At 34.4% G+C, this 22,723-nt stretch overlaps 1 protein-coding gene across 2 annotated transcripts in view; it reads left to right on the top strand.

Moving 5' to 3' along the window:
- The window catches only part of LOC131801637 (heterogeneous nuclear ribonucleoprotein K homolog), a 52,961-nt gene extending 39,244 nt beyond the window's left edge, over window positions 1-13,717 (top strand). For both annotated transcript variants that reach the window (XM_059120503.1, XM_059120504.1), the window contains 3 exons: window positions 9,085-9,897; window positions 9,962-10,131; window positions 13,151-13,717. In XM_059120503.1, the coding sequence (XP_058976486.1) occupies window positions 9,085-9,897; window positions 9,962-10,131; window positions 13,151-13,181 (1,014 nt within the window). In that variant the 3' untranslated portion in view covers window positions 13,182-13,717. The remainder of the gene's footprint in view (window positions 1-9,084; window positions 9,898-9,961; window positions 10,132-13,150) is intronic.
- Window positions 13,718-22,723: the final 9,006 nt, after the last annotated feature.

Below are 22,723 nucleotides of genomic sequence, written 5' to 3'. Positions count from 1 at the left end.
CCTAAGTTCGCTATGTCCCAGTAGTCGACACTTTTTATTTTTAAGCCCAAATAAATGAAACTATTATAACTAAATGTATTTTATTTACTTCAAATATTTTGTCAGCTATCTTTGTGAACAATTTTGCTAAGAAAAGATGAATTATTCTAATAAAAATTAAATTTTTGTCTGTGAAGGTCCTCAACAATTTATATTCTTAAGAAAAGTACAATAAAGACGTCGAATCAGTTTAACTAAACAAAAATATTATATTTTAATGAATTAATTTTTTATTATTATTAATTATTCTTACAAAAAAAATTGGTATGCCGAATATTGGAAAATGCCATACCGACAATTGGCTAGTGGTACCGACTACTGGCAAAAAAGCATTGTTTTAATAAAACAACAAATTTATGAAATTTAAGAAAAATTTATTAAAACTTATTTATTATTGCAAAAACTATACAAAATTTCGAATCTGAATAAATTAACTTTGTAAGTATTGAAATGTTCCACTCAGAATGGTGAGCGATTAAAAACACACAAATCCTAAAAGTGCCGACTACTGGTACACTTACCCTACACATTTTAGTAAAATTTTTTTAACTTACTTCATTTCGTTGGGAAGCTAGAGTGATTTCCACCTACATGGACGGACATCGCTAAATCGGCATTTGTGGGGTCTAAAATGTATACTTCGAGGTGTTACAAATGGAATAACAAACTTAATATACCCTCCATACAATGGTGGAGGGTATAAAAACATCAACGATACTCTATAATAATGTTCTCAAAAAACACGATAAGTAGTCCTTTATATAATTCGTGACTGAAAGTTCCGTTAAACATTATCCCTGGGAAAAAATATTTATATATTTAATATATATTGATGGCGTTTTAGAAAAACAATCTTTAAAAATCCACGATTGATAAAAAATCTACTATTGATAGTGGATGATAGAGAAAATATTCTTTATAAAATTCACGATTGATAGGTATTTTGAAGTAATATTTTTGCTAAAAATCCACGATTGAAAGTCTTTAAAAATTTATTCTTTAAAATTCTACGATTAAGAGTTTATAAAAAATATCCTTTAAAAAGCCTTTAAAAACTGTTCGACAAATATCATTAGAAAAATTATATCTTTAAGAAAATTAAAAAAATCTGAAATAAAATGCTTATTTGCGGTCGCTTAAAAAACATTGCATACATTAAAATAAGAAATTTAGAAAATATAGTGGTTATCTACACATTCCCTTTTTATATAATGTTTTTTTTTTAGTTTTAGCAGGTCCTTTTTTTATAATACATAGATCTTCAATATCTTTTAATATCCGGTTACTCGTTTATGATAGTTTTCGAAAGAATAAAATTAAGTCACTTAGCATCACTGAAATGCCATTAAGAACTCTTACATCAAGTCTTTTTAGTTGTCTTCTCTTTCTCTCTAATCTCTTCCTCCCTCTCTTAATTGTTTCATAAGTGCGAGTTCAAATTCCTGTGTACAACAGTGCGTGAGTGAATGTGGTGTGTGTGCGATGGTGTTCGTGTTGTATCATTGGGATTTTTTCCTTACATGTGTACACCTAGCTACCTGCCTGACTGACTGACTGCGTGACAGTCAGCAGACAGGCAACTTAAGCGGTCCTTAAGCTATTATTGTTGGCAGGCTGACTGACTGATGCCGCCGCCCGGCTTAGTTACTTCCTTAAACATCTGTCTATTCATTTGGTTTTCCATAGAAAATTAGGACTTTGTGTGGAGTACCTACTTAAATGTGAACATGGTGTTGTTGTTATTACTGGATTTCTCTGCAAGAGAAAGATATCTTCTGTACATGAGGAATAGTGAGAAAATGAGAGCAAGGGATGAAATGCTGAAACAAACCTCTACAAATTTGACTCGGTCGTACATAGTCATCGAAATTTCCCATTGCTAATCAGTATCACATTAACTCTGGTCGTGTTCAGAACAATTTTGTTTCGTTCTTCCTGTTTTTCTTCTTCTATCTCCTCTAATTCAGGAGGTTTGAGTTAATATCGTTGTGGTCGTCGTGTCGTGTAATTTTTTTTCAACAAAAAATATTTTTTTTTTTAAATAAAAAGAAACAAATATTCAATAGCAAAAAAAATGTCTCATTCTATGGAAAATTGTAAAATATTTAAAAGGAATAATGCCACCGTTTGGCAGTATGTCCTCAGTGTTGTCCTCAAGGAGCTGAAAATCACTTAAAATGGAATTTTTTCAATTTAAAAATTACCTGAAAATTTGGTTTTTGCCGCCCTTTGTGGAATATATCCAGTGACATGGAATTAAGCACAGCAAGCTAGTGCTTTCGAATGGGTAAGTGTAATTTTCAGGAACGAATTGCAGGCAAGAAGACATTTTGGGGTGTCTTTTGGAGGTCTCTGGAGCATAAAAGAAATTTAGAAGGTTTCCTGTTCGAAAAGATCCTTTGCGAACAGGATGTCTGTGTTGGAAAGGCTTTTCGTAGGTCTTATAGCCAAATAGAATTTTATGAGGTAGCATGCTTTTAAAAACATTTGACAAGGTTTTACATTTTTTAGAGGACTTTTATATATTTTTTAGCCAAAGGAGATGTTTAAAAGATTTCCATTATGTATATAAATGATTTTCTGTATTTTTAAGATCTTATTAGGTTATTATATCTACAAAATAGAGTCGTAATATAAATTTCAAGGGAAATATTTTTTCTTATATCTATGTAGTACTTTTGGGGGTATTTCTCTCTGCAGCAAAATTTGGGAGATCTCTCGTGTAAATGAGTCCTTCACAAGATCCTACATCCATAGAATGTATTCAGAAGGTCATAGACGAATTTTAAAGAGCTGTCAATCCAAAAAAACCCCTTTGAAGTTTGTGTTTTTTTGTAGAAGTCATTTAGTTGGCCTTCTAACTGTAGAGTACTTTTAGGCTTTCTCAGAACTGTAGGAAATCCTTTTGGTCCTCTAGGCATTAAGATCTTTTTAAAGATCTTCAGCATTTTTAGATGGTGTTCTGGCCCTAACAAAGGTCTTTTTGACCCCCCCAAAATCTGTATCTTGAGAATGTCTTCTAAACTGTTAAGACTTGTACAACATTCTATACCTTTTAAACCGTTGTCGATCGTTGTCCTTTCTCTGTTTTGAGCATTTGGCTCTATGCTCACTCTCGTTCTCTTTGATCAGAGTTTCGTGAAATATGGAACTATCTGTAGACTCTTCACCGTAGAAAACCAAGAAATGCTCTCTCTCGCAAGCGTTCGTTGTTCTCTCTCTATGTTTTGACATTATTCGTGTTTTTCCCGATTTCCCTCTGGGATCTATTTTTTCTAGCTATGATCGTATTTTCCCGCTCTTTTTTTCAGAGAGCGCCGGAGCTCTCTCTCAACGATCACAGATTTCTTACTTTTTTTTTATTGAAATATGAACTTTGCTTCTATTTGGAGCCAATTTTTTATTCTTTCCTGATTTCCATTTGGGAGACGATTATAGGAAAGTATATTGTTCCCAAAAAATAAAGTATGTTAAATTGTCGATACTGACATTCTCGCTTTGACAGCCTTCAAAAGCTTAGCTTTTGTGTCCTCTTTTGGGAAATAATTTCATTTCACGGTGACTTGTTTACCAATGCTTTAAAAGGACTTGTCCGACCGAATTTTAGGAATAAAAAATTTTCCTGCAACATTTCGATCGGTCCTCAAATCCTTTTTCCCCTTCCTTTAATTAGTTTTTTTTTTTTTTGTGGGAATTTTCTATGTCATACAACTTGGGTGATCCGCCCTCCCTCTCCCCCTAGAGGGTACATTGGGAATGTGACCTCAAGGAATTCACACACCAAACACACACACACACTGACGCTCTCCTGGGTATCTCTTGGGTCAATCATTGGGAACATTGCATTAAACCACGCAAATATAATAAAAAAGAAAAAAAAAAAAAACAAACAACAAAACAGAACATGACTCATTTTGTTTGAAATAGAAATATGATATGACATAATTGAGAGAAGCAAGCAAACCAGTGAGCCAACCAATTAGTCCAACAGCCATTGAGCCATCCAGGCTGTTATCCTGCTGCCTGCTACCAACACATACACGCAAACAAAAAAAAAAATGAAGCCATAAGAGAGGAGGAGATTTGGATGGTGATGGCGGAATACAACACTTTAAACTATGGCACAATTTTGTCAAAGGATTTTGGGCAGGGGGGTTTGGGGAAGGAAAGTCAGTGATATGATTACTACAATAGAAATTGTGTTTGTGTAATTGTGTTGGAGAATGAAAAATGAACTGTGCTGTGTTGGGGTTAAAGGGGTCTCCCCACAGTTCTTCATCATCATCATCATTACCATCATGTTGATGTTTTTGTGTTTGTTTTTTGGTGAGAGGGATGTGGTATCACTGCCACTATCATTTTCAGCAAGTTTTGTAATTTTTTCCATTTTTCTTTTTGGGATTGGCTTGACTTGTATCCAATTTCATCAGCTTCTGGGGTACACCATGGTTGTTTTTCTTTGGTTCCATGTGAAGTGGCCGTAATTATTTTTCATTCTTTTTTGTTGGAACGCAACTAAGGGTCACAAATTGTTAATGACATGATAAGCAAAGAATAGCTCTCTCCCAGGGGTTTTGCTGTGATAATTTTGCCCAAAACAATTGGCGATGTTTGAGAGGAAAACTTCGTTGAGGATGACATCATGACAACTGATAATAATTCTATTACTTCGATGGGGGCAGAGAATTTTAAATAATCAAAAAATTAAAAAGAAAACATCAGGAGGAGACTACATCATGGCATTGAAACTGGTTTCAAATACATTTTTTTCAATGTTTATGGGCCATGGGCAAATAATTCGTATTTGGTTTGGAAACATCGGAGATAAGCCAAAAGGATATGAGGGACACAAAAACATATTAGCAGTTGCTTTTTTGAATTTTTGAAATTTGCCTTTCCTTTAATGAAGTTGATGAGAACTCCTTGCATTCCCCCACCAACACTATCTGTTTTTGATAAACTATCTACGCAACCGGATGTGATTTTGATGTGTTTGAGTTTTTTCTTGTTTTGTTCTTTGGCAAACAGGATGTTTGCCTTTTATATCGTCTCTCTATCCGTACTCTTTTTGATAGTTCCTTTAGATTTCTGTTTTCAATTACTTTGGCAATATCGTTGTGTTTGTTGTAGCACTTCTTTGCTGTTGTATTCCCAAATCAATCATACAAAAAACTTAAAGAAAAAATACAAAACAAAAAAAAAAAATCGAACGAACCTAAAGAAACAGGATATAAAACATGGATATGTAAACCAGAAAAAAAAAACAACAACAAGAAAAACAAATGCAGAGGGATAAGGAAACAAGTGAATGACATACTGCTCTCTCTTGCTTAAGCCAATAAGGGATAGTATTATTCACATTGTTTTGTAGTCTTCTTCCCCGGTGCCTTCTTTAGTTTATTTTTCGATAAGTAAAAGGAGGCAAATGAGAAATTTATAATTTCCGCTTGGCAACAGGTGGTTGCAAAAATAAGAAAAGAAGAATGGAATATAATATATTTTTTATATATATAAATTGGTGATTTAATACAATTTACCAAACGAAATATGGAATATTTTAAGTGGAATCATACATAAAAAAAAAAACAATTAAATTATGTATTTTTAATCACAAAGGAAAAAAATAATTCACCTAGCTAAATTTAAGTAAAGGCTTAAAATACTTGTCTATCTTATTTGTTTTATTTGAAGATGTTCTAATTCAGTTAAATAAATTGCACCGAAATTTTTTTTATAAAATCTCCGAATTTATTGTTTTAAAAATAAAAAAAATATGTATTTTTTAATTAAAAATGTCTCATTTTTTTTTGTTTGAAAATCACTCAATTCAGCCACCTGAATTAATCACAAAGTTAAAATTGCTTAAATTATAATTTTTTTTCGTATAAATTGTTTAATGTGTTAGTAATTTGGCGGTGATTCTAATATCAAATTTCAGAATTTCAGCTCTTTAATTTCCCCCATAATCAAATTTAGTGCCAGTTAGTACTTTTATAGAATTAAATATTTATTTATATTTTTATAAAATTAAATATTTAGGTCAATACCTTCACTCAATGCCACATTGAGTACCATTTAGTAATTTTTGTACAGTTATAGTATACATTTCCAAAGCCATCTCCATATCTCAATTCCAGTTACCAACAGAGACCCCAAAGTCAAATTTGAGGATTCCAGCCATATCCCGTCCCCCAATACCAAATTTAGTACCGTTTGGAATATTCGTTCAAATGGAGGTCGCATTTAGTCATTTGAAATTATCCTAATATCAAGTTTCAGAATTCCAGCTCTTTAATTTCCCCCCATTACCAAATTTAGTATCATTTAGCAAAATTATAGTACGCATCAGTTCCTTCTCAAAAATTTCAAGATTTCAGGTCAATTCCATTACCCAATACCAGATTTAGTACTTTTCGTACTTTTTACTACTTTTTTTTACCATATTTCAGGTTTCAAACACTTTCCGTTCACCCAATACTAAATTGTACCAAATATAGTACTATTTTGTACTTTTCGTGCCCTTGACCACCAAACTGACCACCAACAGGGACCCCAGTACAAAATATAACTACATCCGTTCACTATAAATCAAAATGTAATAAATTTGGTACCATTTAGTACAGTTCGTACAAGAAGTGCTGCGCTTAACGAAAAAAAAATATTTAGACGTTCAAATGAAAACTAAATAGCAATAAATTTTCGCAAACAAATTACAAATTATTTTTAGTAAATTAATTTCTAATACCATCTTCTAACATAAATATCAATCAAGCTTATTTGCGTACCCATTTTATGTCCAATATTTCTTCCCTAATATGCCACTCATAATTTACCCCTTATTTACTACATCGTTGTGCTCAATAATGTTCTTTCGTGCCTGCTTACAATTCTTAAGTTACTCTATTCCAAGAGCTTACTGTTTTGCAGGGAGAAAGAGAGAGGAGTGCTCTCTTCACCATCTTCCTCCGAATAATAGTTGAGTGCGTGCGTTTGTCATGAGTAGGAAAACAGCTTGTTGTCTGTTCACAACATGGCTTAAATTAAACCTCTACGTAAATAATGCTTCTTGTTCTTCTTCATCGTCTTCTCATAATATGGTAACCTACATATGCACTACCATTGAACGTAGTTGTTGTTGTCATTGTCGTCGTTCTGTTATTCACGTGTGTGTCTGATGTATTCCTCTACATTTTGTCACATGCTTTATTTGTCTCTCAAGTGCCATCACGCACACACAAAAACACTTGCCATCACACACACACACACTGAGTGAGTTCCTCATCGTTCACAAGAATATCTGCAGCGTGAGTGTGAGAAATTTCCATATGAAGAGCCGGAATAAGTCCTTTCCTCTCCTCCCCTGTGTGTTAAATGTGTGTTGTGCTGGTCCTCGAATAGCAGTAATTCACATCCTGCGAATGTGTGTGTGTGTGTGTGAAAATATATGTTTGACAATTCACATGTACATGACCTACAAAGCCAACAACATCAAAACAAGAGGTGTCATCAACATTCTCTTGGCAGTCTCAAGTTGTTGTTGTGTCATCACCAACAGCAGCAAGTTTTTTTCTTCTGAAAAGGAGAAGGGATAACTGCTAGGCAGAAGGTACTTTATCTGCTATTTGAAATGACAGCTACTCATCCTTTTATTGTCGTATATTTTTTTTTTTTTTCGTTTACTGCCTTTGTTGCGACACTAACCAAAACCAACAGCAGCAACAACAGCATTGAAAACACTTCACACAGCATTCCTGCGGTCTTTGCCGAGCGAACAACCAAGCAACCAAGTCAGTCAATGGTTTTTTTTTTGGAAAAACAGTTCCCCCCTTGCCGAACTGGCTATGACAGTAGCCACGGAAATCAGGAAATGCTTAACGTAGATGTTGTTGCTGCTGCTGTTGTTTTTTTTTTTGATACGTTGCATAGATTGTAGACTCAACTGCTGCAGTATTTGACATGTTACCTTAAAGGTATTTACTTGCGGATTGTTGGACAGACGGACGGCTGGACGGACCCACATGCTGCAGCCTCTTTTGTTTTGAGTTTTTCGATTTTTTGGTGTGTTTGCTTCTCCTTTTTATTTTCTCCAAAACAATATGCTGTTGATTTTGTAAGGATTTCTGTTTCCAACCATTCTTGCATCTGTCGCTTATATCTGGGCATGGCATTGTGTACATGGGTGTGTGCGTGTGAGTTTGCATTGGTGAGAATCAAAAGCAAACGACTGCGTGAAGGGCGATATCCATAAAGTGTTTCGGGTTTTGTGAGACAATAACCAAAAATCGACTTGGCTGGCCTGGCCTGGCCGGCCTGCCATTCAATCTGTTGTGCTTTGATTTTGGAGGAGCATAAAGAACACAAACACACACATTTGGAAATCCTTGGGAATCATGGTAATTCAACCTTAACAGCAATGTGATAGGGAATTAGTTTTGAGTGCTGAACTCGGTGGGGAAAAATTTGCAATTGATGCCATTCAGTTACTCTCAAATGGAAGAAAATTGCAAAAAATGAATTTGTGGAAAAAAATTACCTTCACTACATTTCCCAACACCTCTAAATTTATTAATAATCAGAAAATATTTATTTTCGATTTGGAAGAATTTAAATTGAGTAATATTGCCAAGTCAAGAATTTGTTCATTTTGTCCAGATTTCCATTAAAACCTGGAAACTGTTGTCCAATTCAATAAAAATGCTTTAAACTTAATAATATTGGCGAATTATTTCTTCTAAAGGTGAAATTGTCAAAAAGCCTCAAATTAAATAACATTGCAAAATTTTAATTCTGGATTAACTTTTACTTTTTTTTTCACATTTGAAATACATTTCGTTAAATATTCAGAATTGAATCAAGTTTTCTCCTCGATTTCAAAATTATGAAATTTTAAACCATTTTAAATGAGAGGGTCTCAAAGATATCAAAATATACACAAATATAGTTTTTTTGAATTATTTTGTTTTTGAATTCAATTTATTCAATTTCTAATTCCTGTTTTAATTTTTTACTAATTGTTCCCCCTTTATTTTTTCCTTTCCTTTTTAGAAAATTGGCTGTCGCATTCTGAAGGTCTTCTCCAATGTGGCACCGCAGAGTACAGACCGTGTTGTCCAGACGGTGGGCAAACAAAATGAGGTTATTGATGCCATACGCGAGGTTATTACGCTGACACGAGAAACACCCATCAAAGGTCCCGTCCACAACTATGATCCCCTGAATTATGATCGCATGTATGCCGATGAATATGGCGGTTATGGCAATATTCCCGGCAGCAGTCGTCCCTCCAGAGATGGTGGTCGTCGTGGAGGCGGTGGTGATGATAGGGATTATGGCCGTGGTGGTGGTGGACGTCATGATGATCGTAGCCGCAGTGGTGGCCGGCGCGATAATCCATTTGTAAATCCATGGGCCGCGGATGATGGTGGTTACAATGGAGGCGGTGGAAGTGCTGGTTATGGTGCTGGCGGAGCGGCCGGTTATGGTGGCAGCAGTGGTGGCGGTTTTGGCAATAGCTTTGGTGGCGGTGGTGGAGGTTTTGGTAATGCTGCAGGTGGTCCCATGCCGGTTAATAACTATGGTGGAGGTGGCTATGGCAGCCAGGGTGGTTTTGGTGCAGGCAATGCTGCTGCTGGTTATGGTGGTGGCGGCTTTGGTGCTCCCGCAAATCAAGGATATGGCGGCGGTGGTGGCGGCATGAATCAGGCAGGTTTTGCTGGCGGTCCAGCCATGGGTAATGGCATGGGAGGTGGACCTGCCCCCGTGTTTGGCGCCAATGGTAATGTACCCAATAACATTACCGGTACTCTACCCGAGGGACATGATCCAAAGAATAGTACACAGGTTTCCATACCAAAAGAGGTTAGTTTTGGAAATCAGAAGCAATTGAAGAATTTGTTTAAATACTCTTTTTTTTCTTTCACAGATGGCCGGTGCTATTATCGGTAAGGGTGGCAGTCGTATACGTCGCATACGTAACGAATCGGGTGCTTATATAACAATTGATGAACCCCTACCTGGTTCTACAGATCGTATTATTACCATTTCTGGTAATCCCAAACAAATACAAATGGCCCAACATTTGTTACAGCAAAGGTTAGTATGCAAATACAAGTAACAATTTTCATCTCATTGAAAAACAAATTCATGACATATTTACATAAAATCCATTAAAACCCCCCATTTATGGTTCAAGGTTCATTATTTAAGTGTTAGTTTTTAAGTGGTGAATTGTAATTTATATATATTATATAAATATTTTTTATTTTGGTTTGGTGAAGGTGTTATCCAACGGTGCAACTCATTTCATAAGTGTGTGTGTGGTGTTCATTAAAAAAAAAAAAAATAAATAAAACAAAATCCCAGTTAACAAATCAAAACGCTTCTTCTACCCCCCCTCCATCATTCACGATACTCATTGTTTGGAAGACTAGTGATTTTGTTGTTTTGCTTTAGATTTAAACAATAAATCCCTTGTCTTCTTACAATTTGTATTAATATCTACACATTATAAATTAATTAACCACTCTTCAAAATAACCGTCATCAAGGACTAAAAAGAAAAAAATGAAGCGAAAACTTTACTAATATTCTCATTACATATTAAAAATATAAATAAAAAAAAAATTAAAACATTCAATAAAATCTTATAAGAAACATATGTTAAGAAAAAAGAAAGTAATAAAGATTATTCCACTATACAAAAATTATATATTATTGTTATATTGTAAAATAGCTTGAAGGGAAAAAGAACGGCTTTAGTTTCTAGCATAATCCTCATTCCAATAGGTTTTGCCTTTGTTTAGGTAAATATTCTGCTAAAGATACAATAAAAAATAAATAAATACAATATGATGTCTACTCGGAATGTTCATATACACCTAATTCAATCGCGGAGGGTAATCACCAAATTCTATTTTTCTAAAATAATAGGAAACCCTAATTAAAAGTAAAATCAATAACAAATTATAGAGCCAACAATACATTATGGACTATAAAATTATAGCCTAACAAATAATACACGTGTATCGGCGCATTGAACCCAAATAAAGTAAATCAAGTCGCCTCTATTCCACACTTTTTTATTCTTCAGATTAAGATTCTTTGAAAACCAAACGTTTCAGCCATAAATTGTCTTTGGCAATATTTTTTGTAACACGAGGACTATTTCGGTCCGAAATTTTAAGTTTAAAACGAGTCACCAAGGTTTTTAAAGTTCTTTTTTTCTTTCAAAAATTGTTAAAGACTTCATTTGAACGGGATCGGAAAAAGTCAAAATATTCCCCCAAATTTCTTGTCATAAAGTTCTATAGGTCACAGAACGCATCAAAACTCTAACTCTAAAATTTTTTTCCTCGACAAAATTTAGCACTTTTTCGAATTCGTTAAAAATTATCTTAAAACTTCACTCTGCAACAGCCGCCAATCTGTGATGTGAAAATGTTTAAATGGCATTCGGCTTGCGGATCAAAAACAAAAAAAAAAAAAAAAAAAAAAAAAAATTATTATATAGCGACCTTTTTATGGCTTGATATAGCTTTTATCACAAACAAAGGAACCCAATATTTTGGGCTCTACTGCTATAGAAGAAGAACCCCAACAATAACGTTTTGCATAGAATTTTAACAATGGAGGCAGATGTTGGCAGCTCATTAAACTTATTTCAAGGAACACCAGTGATAAAAACTGCCCAAAGAAAAATATTTCTTCTTGTAGAAACTAGAAAACCTTTATGTCTTGATACTTACATGCACGATAACTCTCGAGGGGATCATCCGATTTGATTCATACTTTGTACCTCGTAATATTATTGTCAAACTTAAATCAAGTTCGGAGATGGACAATATCGATCCACTCCTTCTGGTACCTCCCACACAAAATGTCAACATTTTCAAAGAAAATAATTTAATGTACAGAAAGAGAAAAGGATAATCCAGCTTTGCGAATCCTAATATTTGCATCAGTGCTAGGTCAGGTGCGAAAATGGACAATATCGGTCTAATCCATCTCGATCATTTTGAATAATTTTAAATCTTATTAAATGTGACGTAACTGTCCGATTGTCTTCAAATTACACTCATCACAATATTTTCAATAACCCAAGGTCTGGTGCGAAGATGGGATATATCGGTTCACTCCTTCTGGTACCTCCCCCACAAAAAGTCAAAATGTTTAATATTCATGAAGCTCATAAAACACGAATTTAACATCCGATTCCATTCAAACATGGCACATCTCAATATTTCCATAAACACAAGATCCGTTATAAAGATGGAAGAGATCAGACTATTCCCCCCACAAAGGGTCAACGTTTTGAATGACCAAAACGATCATAAAATCCGAAATAAGCTTCTGGTTATCTTCATATTTCACACATCTCAATATTTCTACTAACACAAGATCTGTGGCGAGGATGGAATATATCGATCCACTCCTTCTAGTACCTCTCCCATAAAGGCTACCATTTTTAATACATAAATCTCTTATAAAGTGCGAAACTTGGCATATGTAAGTATTTTTCTCAACCAGAGAGAATATGCTATTTAACGAGTAGTCTGGTACCTTCCCCACAAAAGGTTATCATTTGGTTTAAAAAGTATTCCCACGAAACAGGAAGTAATTGCTTTTTTTTAAATTTAGCACACCTCAACATTTAGATCAGAATGTGATGAAGTGGAATGCTTCTGATACCTCACCCACATTTTAATATTTTCTAAAACTAATCGCATATTTCATATAAAGTGAAGGAAGTAACCAATGCAGTCCAAACCTGAGACGTCGCAATATTTACATCATATTTATAAGTTTCGATATGAAATGGACAATACTGACCCATTCCTGCGGAACCTACTCCATAGAGGAATTTGAATAATCATAGCAGAAGTCTAAATATATTTAAATAATCGAACATTTGCTGAGGGTATACATCTGCCGACAAGACCAACTGATACTTTTTAGCTTTTTATTACATGTTTTACTTTATCTCGTCTCAGTTGAAGTGGTGTATAACAAACTATTATTTAGTTTCCTATATTTTTATATATTTCTGTTAATTTGTCTCGAAAATAAAATTCAAATACTAATTTCATTATTTTCCCCCTCTTTTATCTTTGCAGTGTCCATGAAAATCAACGTAAAAACTTCTAAGTAACAGTTTTGAAATTCCTTAATATAAACAAACAAGCAAAACAAACAACAAAACAAGAAAAAATAATTATATTTTTAAAAATTATATATATATATATTAAGTAAGAGCTCCACCAAAATATTCTATAAATGTCCCCCTCCCTCCCTAACCTTCACGAAAGAAACTCTTAATTGGAAGAAATTCAGAAAGAAGAAACAAATACGAAATTCTCCCTCCAGCACTTCAACAAGTTCCAGCATCCATCATCTTCTAGCCAGCCACACATCGCCACATTACAAAGTTACATGGAGGTATTCGATTGAACCAAACCTACAAACTACGCTAATTGTAAGGATCACAACTAAAGGAATTTATTGAAAAGGAATCGATAATTAACAACTACTTATACACATAATTATATAAAAAGTTCAAAGAGCCAAAATAAATTCTGCATAAATCAAAAGCAGATTAGCCAAAAACAACAAACAATTTGAGAGCATCTGTTTCTTCCTTTCCAAAAAAAAAAAAAAAAAAAAAAAAAACAAAATTAAACAAACCATTTAAAAGTTTGATACTTTATTTCCTTCTTTCTAAGTTTAAGTTTAAATATACACATATATTTTAATCATTAAAAAAAACACAAAACAAACCCAATATAATTTCCGCTTTCTTGTGTGTAACTTGTCACCCTTTTCCCTCCATTTTTCTCCCTTGTCTCCATTCACATTCATAGGTTTTTAAGAAGACCCAAATTTTTTAACTGTCTGTACAAATAAAGGCAGACACTGTTGGTGCCACCCATTAATAATAATCAATAATATTTTCTTGACAAAAACCCCCATACCCCCTAACCTCTCCTTAAATTAGTTTGTATTATTATTTTTTTAATTAAAAAAATAAGAATTATACACCGAAGAAGAAGAAGAAGAAAAGTTAAGAAACAAACACCAACAATTATTATTATTAATTCAATAATGAAGAAGAAAAACAAAACAAAGGAATAAAGTTCAAGTAACTTAAAACAACAAGAACCCACCATCGTAAGAATTGTTTCAGTAAATACAAAATAATATTTAAAAACAAAACAAAAAAACAGACGTCGTTTCTCTTGTTTTTTTCTCTATTCTATCTTTCCAACTTATTCCCTATTTCGTTTTGTTACCTCCTCGTTTGTCATCATCATTTATGTTTCATTTGTAGAAACATTTTTTACTGTTCTCCGCTCTTCGCCCTCTTTCCTCTATTACATATTTTGTAATATGTTGTTTTTTTTTTTCTACCAATCTGCTGCCTCCCTTTTTGTCCCCAAAGCAGCCAGCAACCCCCCTCAGCTACATTTACATTATTTTTACATGTAATTCATATACGCGTATAATATTATTCTTTATATAATTTGATTATATATTATATTCTAAATAATATTATCATAATTATAATTTATATACATACGTAAATGATAGAAGGCGTCTTATTCTTAAAATCAAACCAAAATTTGTAATATTAAAAAGGGATAAATAATGATAAAATAAAAAAAAAAATAATTAAAAATAAAAAAATTGGTTTTATTTAAGTTATCTCAAAGGCTTCCACTATTATATTCCTTGTGGAAAAAAATATTATTCAGAAAAAGGATTAAAGAAAAATTTCCTAAAAATCCATAATTATAGCTCGGATAGATCATCTTCTAAACTTTTTTTCTGGTTCTGTTAGAAGCTATGCTTATGGCTTGTTCAGCCATGAGCTAAATCTCCCTAAATATTCTTAAAAATTGTTTGATTAAAGGTTATTGAGTATAAGTCCCAAGTTAAATTTTTAAGGATAAAATTATGTACTGGTCGGAGTTTCAGGAATGGGGACAACTGATCGCTTAGCTCACTATCAATGTTCGCCAATAATGCCTGAACAAGGGGATTGAACGACTCCTTGTTAGTTTTCAATAACAAAACCATTGGCTCCTGCAGCTTTTGTTCGCCAGGGTTAGGTTAAAGGATGCGCGGTTGTATAAACAACCACTCCACTCTAAGACCTATTGGTCTATTGTGCTCATTCTAAGTTAAGAAGATAGGAGAATAGAATAGAGAGAAGAGAAGGAAATGAATAGCGGATGGTGAAGAAGTGAGATTCTGAATAAAGAGTAAAGAAGTTAGTAAATTTGCATCCAGGGTGTACCAGCGTGACGTCCTTAGCCATCTTAGTCTTCTGGCTAACTGAAGAATGACTGCTGGCACGATGTCGGAGAGGCAGCACAAATCTGGCAGAATTTGCTTACCCAGTAGCCTCTGCCTCACTCGTATAAGAGTTGGGCAGTGGCAGAGTACGTGCTCCATCGTCTCAGTTTCTTCCTCGTCCTTACAAAGCCTGCAGTATTCCACAACTGCCATAGATTTGATTGCAAATGAATGTAGAGCCTTCAGGGCCGCTTAACTATCGACACCGGACCGCCAAGTTTATTGATTCTATTTGCCAGCAGCTCTATTGCCTTCCTGACAGCAAAGATTTCTGCTTATGCTACAGTCGTTGCTTAGTTTGAACTATCGTTGGATACTTAGATTTTCACAGTAGACCCCAGCTCTCGTTCAGCTTTCCATCTTTGATCCGTCATTATAGACTGCTATACCGTTAAAAGGTGGAGTGTCGCGGCTCTAGATGTCTTTTTTAGGTATATGAATATCAAGTAGTTCAAAGCTGTGCCTAGGTGATAGATAATCGCTAGGTATAGCCTGATTTAATATTGACTCCGTCATTGTCCCAGTTCATTGGGTCGCAGGACACACCTAGCAGCTTCTTCCTCTACAAATAAACCTAAAGGTTTCAAATTGAGTAGGGTGTCCAGTGCGGATTGGGGTGTGTTCCTAAACGCGCCTGTAATTAGTAGCGATGCAACTCTTTGGACTTTATCAATGCTTTTACTGAATGTGGGTTTCCCTAAGGAGTGCCACCAAACAAGCCCCCCATAGGTTAGAATTGGTCGGACAACTGACTCATATAACCATTTGATTATGTAAGGCTTGAATCATCAGCTTTTTCCTATGCAGTTTTTGCAGGAATAAAGGCAATTAAGTCCTTCTTCGCTCGCTCCTGGATGTTCCTCTTCCAGCTTAGTTTCTGATCTAGGAGATATTTTGCTTCCGAAGAAAGCTTTAACATAACACCATCAAGTATTGTTAGCGAAAAGACTGGGATTTTCCGCTACCTTGTGAAGAGTACGAGCTCAGTTTTTGATGGGTTCAAGCCAAGTCCATTGCGGCGTGCCCATCTGGAGAGTTTAACTAGAGCTCCCTCCATAAGATCTGAAACAGTTTGCGGGAATTTTCTAGCAATCAGCAACGACGATTAGAATTTCATTTATTACCAAAAGCCAGGGTAGAGGTGACAGAATCCCTCCTTGCTCGCCTAGCAACCATTGATATTTGCTGATCTATACTTTCGAGTCAGTTGCAAACGTTTTACTGTGTTCGTCCTATTTACACTATGCAAAAATTTTCCGGTTGCAATCTGGAGTGTGGAGGGAAATCGCAAGTAGATATGATAATATTCAAAAGTAGAAACGGGGTGAGTTCTCAGAGTTTGGGGCGTCAAAATTTCTGGGAGAAAGTTGTATTATTAGTTCAGAGAGCGAAACTCCGAAGGGGGTTTGTGTTCCCTGAACAAAATTTTTATTTTACGGTCTTTTATAAAAATAATGGTTAAGGATATATAAAATTTACTGGCTGAGAATCAATATCCAGACGAAACGGAGTCTTGAAATTTTGCACGAGTGTCAGTCCTGGTGTGTAGGCATTTGATAAGGCTGTGTTTGTGGTAATTTGTACTAAAAATTCTGAAATTTGGAATTTGGCCACGTGAGAGTAGACGTACCAAAGATTTTTTGGAAATTCAAACATTAAGGCTATGTAAATTTCTAAAACCATTTGGAGTTATGTGAAAGGATAGAGCTAAAATCTGAAATTTGGTTTGAGAATCAAGGTTGGAAAGTAAGATGTATATATGAAGGTGGAAAATGTGTAATAAGTGTGTGAATGGTACCAAAGTTGGACAGGGTGAACGGATGAAGCAGGAATTTTGAAAATTTTTTTATTCGTGTCTCTAGTTGGTTTGTGATAAAAAGGGGTGGTTTTGGAAATGGGTACTACAGGTGCACGAAAAGTACTAACTAGTACTAAAGTTGGTACAAGTTGGTATTGATAGTTCATGTGTAGCCTGGGCAATACTGGGCATACTATAATTGTAGGAAAATTACTAAATAGTACTAAATTTGGTATTGGTTGAAAAAATACGGCTGGAATCCTGAAATTTGAAGCCGGAATGTTGTGAGAAAAAGCTGGGTTTGGAAATGCTTATTATTGTTCGAAAAACACTAAGTGGTACTAAATTGAGTATTGGGGAATGTATAGAGCTGGAATCCCGAAATTTGATATTGAGGTCTCTGTTGGTATCTGGTGTTGAGATATGAAGCTGGTTTTTGTACTATAATTGTAGAAAAAATACAATATTTAGTATTGGGTGAAGGAATAGAGTTGAAATCCTGAAATTGGATATTCAGGCCATTGTTGATATCTGAGGTTGAGCTATGGAGATTGTTTTGAAAATGCGTACTATAATTGTTCGAAAAGTACTAAGAGTACTAAATTTTGTACAATTTGGCATTGGGTGAACAGATAGTGCTTGAAATCTGACATTTGGTATTAGAGTCGCTGATCATATTTAGCCTTGACATAAGTAGGCGCGTAATTGTACAATAAGTAATAAATGGTACAATTTGGTATTAGGTAAAGGAATAGAGGTGAAATCCTTACATTTGATATACTATAATTTTTCGAAAAATACTAAGTGGTACTAAATTTGGTATTGGGTGAAGTGATAGAGGTACAATTCTAAGTTTTGATATGAATGTCACCCTTGGTATCTGGAATAGATATGTGGAGGTTGTTTTGGAAATGCGTACTATTATTGATCGAAAAGTACAAAATTGAAATAAATGCTACTAAATTTAGTATTGAGTGAAGGGATAGGCTGAACCGGGAAATTTTATATTGCGATAGCTTTTGGTGTATAGGATTAAGATATGAAATGGTTTTGCAAATGAGTACTAAAATTATACGAAAAGTACTAAATTTAATATTCAGTGGATGTATACGGTTGAAATCCCGAAATGAATTGAGGTCTCTCTTGGTATCTCGTGTTGAGATGAAATCCCGAAATTTGATATTGAGGTCTAAGTGGTACTAAATTTGGTATTGGGTGAAGGGATAGAGCTGAACCGTGAAATTTTATGTGAAGTCACTGTTGGTGTCTGTAATTGAGGGAAATGAAAATCGTATTATTAACGTACCAAAAGTGCAAAATGTAAAAAAGAATACCCTCCACCATTTGGAACGATTTTGGAAATTTTCCAAGAAATAAGATCCGTTAAAAATTCTGTAAAAATTTTAAAATTGCTAAATATAGGGAGTTACCGTTATATTAGGGTCTATACGAAGACGTAAACCTGCATAGGAAATTTTTGCCATAGGCCATTGCAATGTTCAAATACGAAATTTTAAATAATTCCGGTGAATAATGTCGCTAAAATCATGAAAATACCGGGATGTACCGTTATATAAGGGCTATACGAAGACGTGGACCTGCACAGACAATTTTCTGTCTTAGCCTGTAGTATCCATTACGAACTTCAAATACAAAAATTGAAAGATTTCCGGTGAATAATGTCGCTTAAGTCATCAAAATACCGAATATCGGGAGGTACCTTCATATGACGAAGACGTGAACCTGCATAGGCAGTTTTCTGTCACAGGCTGTAGTACCCATTAGGAACTTTAAATACGAAATTTGAAACAATTCCTGCGAAGAATGTCGCTGAAATACGAAGATGTGAACCTGCACAGACAATTTTCTCTCTTAGGCTGTAGTAACCGTTATGAAATTCAAATACGAAATTTGAAAAAAATCCGGTGAAAATTTTTACTATAATATTCAGAATACAGAATATAGAGAGTTACCGTTATATGGTGGACCTATATAGCCCGAAAGTCCTGCAGAACAAATACACATATGAGTAAAATGCTATCGACCTACTTCAATTCAATTTCCACAGACGGACAAACGGTCGGACGGACATCGATACATCGACATAGCATTTTAGCTGATCATGAATATATATACTTTGGGTCTAAAATATTTATTTCTAGGTCTTACAAAGGGAATGACAAACTTAATATGTATATTATATATATGTGCTGTTGGCTGTTGGGATAAGCTGAAATTTGATATTGAGGTCACTGTTGGTTTCTAGCGTTTGCATATGGACAGAAATATTGGATGTGGATCCATTGTCTAACGAATTTTATTGACCTCCTGGTCAAACTTCAAAATAAAAAAAATATAATTGCTTTTAAATGAAAGCAAAAAATGTCGGAAATAGCACCACATTTTAGAATAAGTTTAGATTTGTTCGAATTGGTGATCTTTGGCACGAATTATGGCCTTCAAACTGCATATGAAACCGACACACGCTGCCCGAATATTGCTCTGCGGTATTTTGGACCATTCCCGGTGAAGCGTCGAAGGTGTTCGACACTTTGGTATTCTTTATTGCCAACATTGCTTTCCAAAATATTCCACAATAGTCCAACGGATTGGTATCCGGAGATTTTGGTGGCCATTGTGCGCTGGAAATGAAGCGAGGAACCTAATTTTGTAACCATTCTTGGGTGGCACGTGGTGAGTGCGATAAATCTGAGTCTGTTGGAATGTCCAAGGTCTGCGGCCAAAATGTTTACGTGCCCAAAGCTTTAATACACCCTCCACAATATTTTCGCGATGATATTCGGCAGTTTTTCTGATGCCACGGTCTATTAATACGAGCGGAGAGCGGCTGTTGGCTGTTATGGCGGCCCACATCATCACTATGGCCGGCGCTTGAGTTCTGTTGGCCAACCGAAGGTGCACCTCTTTGGCAAGTAAGCACGTTCATTTTGTTTGTTTACAAATTGCTGGACAATGAATGTTTTCTCATCGGTGAAAACCAAAGTTCGTTAAGTTCGTTAATGGGCCATGTAGGTCCAAGTTTTCATATAGCCCCCATATAACGGTACCTCCCGATATTCGGTATTTTGAGGATTTTAGCGACATTATTAACCGGAAATGTTTCAAGTTTGGTATTTAAAGTTCGTAGTGGATACTACAGCCCATGACAGAAACTTGTCTATGCAGGTCCAGGTCTTCGCACAGTTCCGTTATAACGGTACCTCCCTATATACGACATTTTGATGATTTTAGCTACATTATTTACCGTTTAATATGGTAATGACTTATGACAAACAATGCCTATGTAGGTCCACGTCGTATAGACCCCAATATAACGGCTATATTCGGCATTTTTAAAAATTTAACAAATGGTGGAGGGTATTCAAAGTAAGGCCGACCGAATTTTCTGTTTTTTAACTTGTTTTTTCTGTTGCGGTGTAAGTTCTTGCACTTTTTGGAATTTCAATGGCTCTACCCCGAGCTCATTTTTCAATATTTGCCGAATGGAATATTGCGATATATTCAGCTCACGAGCCATTTTTCCCACTGCGACGCGGGTTTCGATCAAGTCGCTTCTTTACTTTTCGAAGCATTTCTGGTCCTTGCCTCTGGTTACGCTACCAGTATCACGGTAACGAGCGAAGGTAAGAGATACAAAAGATTTATTCACATTTAAATGCTGGAGTGCTCTAACGATAGCCACTTGTGGTTTTCCAGCCAAATATCACTTTTGAATTCCATCACGAATAACTTTTTTTCTGGAAAATTCTCACTAAAATGCTTTTGTAGGCTTGTAAATAATATAATGAGCTGTCACTGGAATAATTTTAACAGCTGTCGGACGAGTGGCTTAGAAGTGACAGGAGTCCAAATTTGGTTGCCGTTTTTTCATCTCACCCTCTATTTGCATAGTATCTACAGAACTTTGTAAAGTGATATCTCATTATGGGCGCCATCATATTCATGCGAGATAGGTTATTAATTTATTAACTTCTGTATTCCGATACTCTAACTAGTTAACGACAGAATTTGGTGAGAATAGAGATGAGGAGAAGAGTTAAAAAAGAAAAGAAACATTTTAGAGAACCCAATCATTGGCCTCTGTTCATGCGAATATTGCTGAATTGGAGCGTGGGATTTCACCGGCTAATTTCAGAGACCGTGTAATGGAGAGCCAAAACAAGAAGCCAATATATGTATGTATATTTGATCTCGTAGCTCGCACAAATTGATGTAGGAGATCCCAATGAAAGAAATAAATCACATGGAGCACAAGAAAAATAAAAATAATAAAGTGATAGGATACTTAAAGTTGGAGAGTATCTTTATTATTTTGGATGCCTTAAAATTTATTACTCACTGAACAGGTGTGGTATCTTCCAAAGTTAGCAAAAGACAAGACAGATAAAAAAGGAAATTGTCTCTTCAACATGGCCGGTACACTCGCTGTCACTGATTACTTTAGTAGAAGTATCTTGCCGTTATTACACTAGAATAGCCTTGGCATTTTATAAAGATATTGCTTAAAAAAAGAATGGGGAAATGTAGAGATGTATATTTGGCGTAAACAGTCTATTAGATGTACATTTGGCGTAAACAGTCTATTTAAAATTAGATCCCTCATATATTCTTAGAAAAAAAAAACGAAATATGTTATAAATATGTGTTTTATTGTTTAAAGTCAAAAACGGTACATCAAATAAGCTGTAAGCATACAAACATACATGTACATTTATATGTCTGGAATATATGATTGATTGATTGAAAAGGTTTAACTTATAAACTATAAACAAAAAATTTGTGTAATTATTTATAAACTAAAAGGAAAGAAAATAAAGAGTTCAATACAGGTGTCCATAGTATTTACAATTAAGAGAAGTTGAGGCCAATTATAATAGGAAAAAAAGAACAAAAAATATTCAATTTTAATTACTGTACAACATTTGATTATAATTAAATTTAACAAAGGATATAGGCTTAAGAAAAAAAATGTATTATTGTTGTGATTATTTCGTGTTTTATTTTTAACAAAATATATATTAATTGTTGTTTAATCAAAATTATTATGCGCTTTCTTACTTTAATAAACTTAATTAACGCCACTATAGCACCAAGCGGATAAATATCATATATTTCCTTTTTTTAGTTTTTGTCATTCATTTAAACTATGTTTATGCGTTTTAGATTTATATTTTTCCATCTATATTTGTGTATTTATAAATATGTTCATATTTTGTTTTTATAATTTTATTTATTTCCTTTTTTTCATAAAGATTAAATAATTGCTTTAAAATATAAGGTATTGTGAACAACTTGAAAGTTTTTTGTTTTTAAATATTTATATATATACTAATTATTATGAAAATATTTAACAATTAATAATAAGCACTTAATTTATATTTATAAAAAAAACATACATAGATTTAAAAACAAATTTACAAATTAACATGATTTCAATTATAGGGGGTTAGAGCGTAGGCAAACCATACATGTACTGTACACACAAATGTGTAATGGTTTGAGTGTTGGGTGTCTG

This window comes from Musca domestica, unplaced genomic scaffold (genome assembly GCF_030504385.1).
Source record: "Musca domestica strain aabys unplaced genomic scaffold, Musca_domestica.polishedcontigs.V.1.1 17, whole genome shotgun sequence".
NCBI lineage: Eukaryota > Metazoa > Arthropoda > Insecta > Diptera > Muscidae > Musca > Musca domestica.
This window is presented reverse-complemented; position numbering and strand designations above follow the sequence as displayed.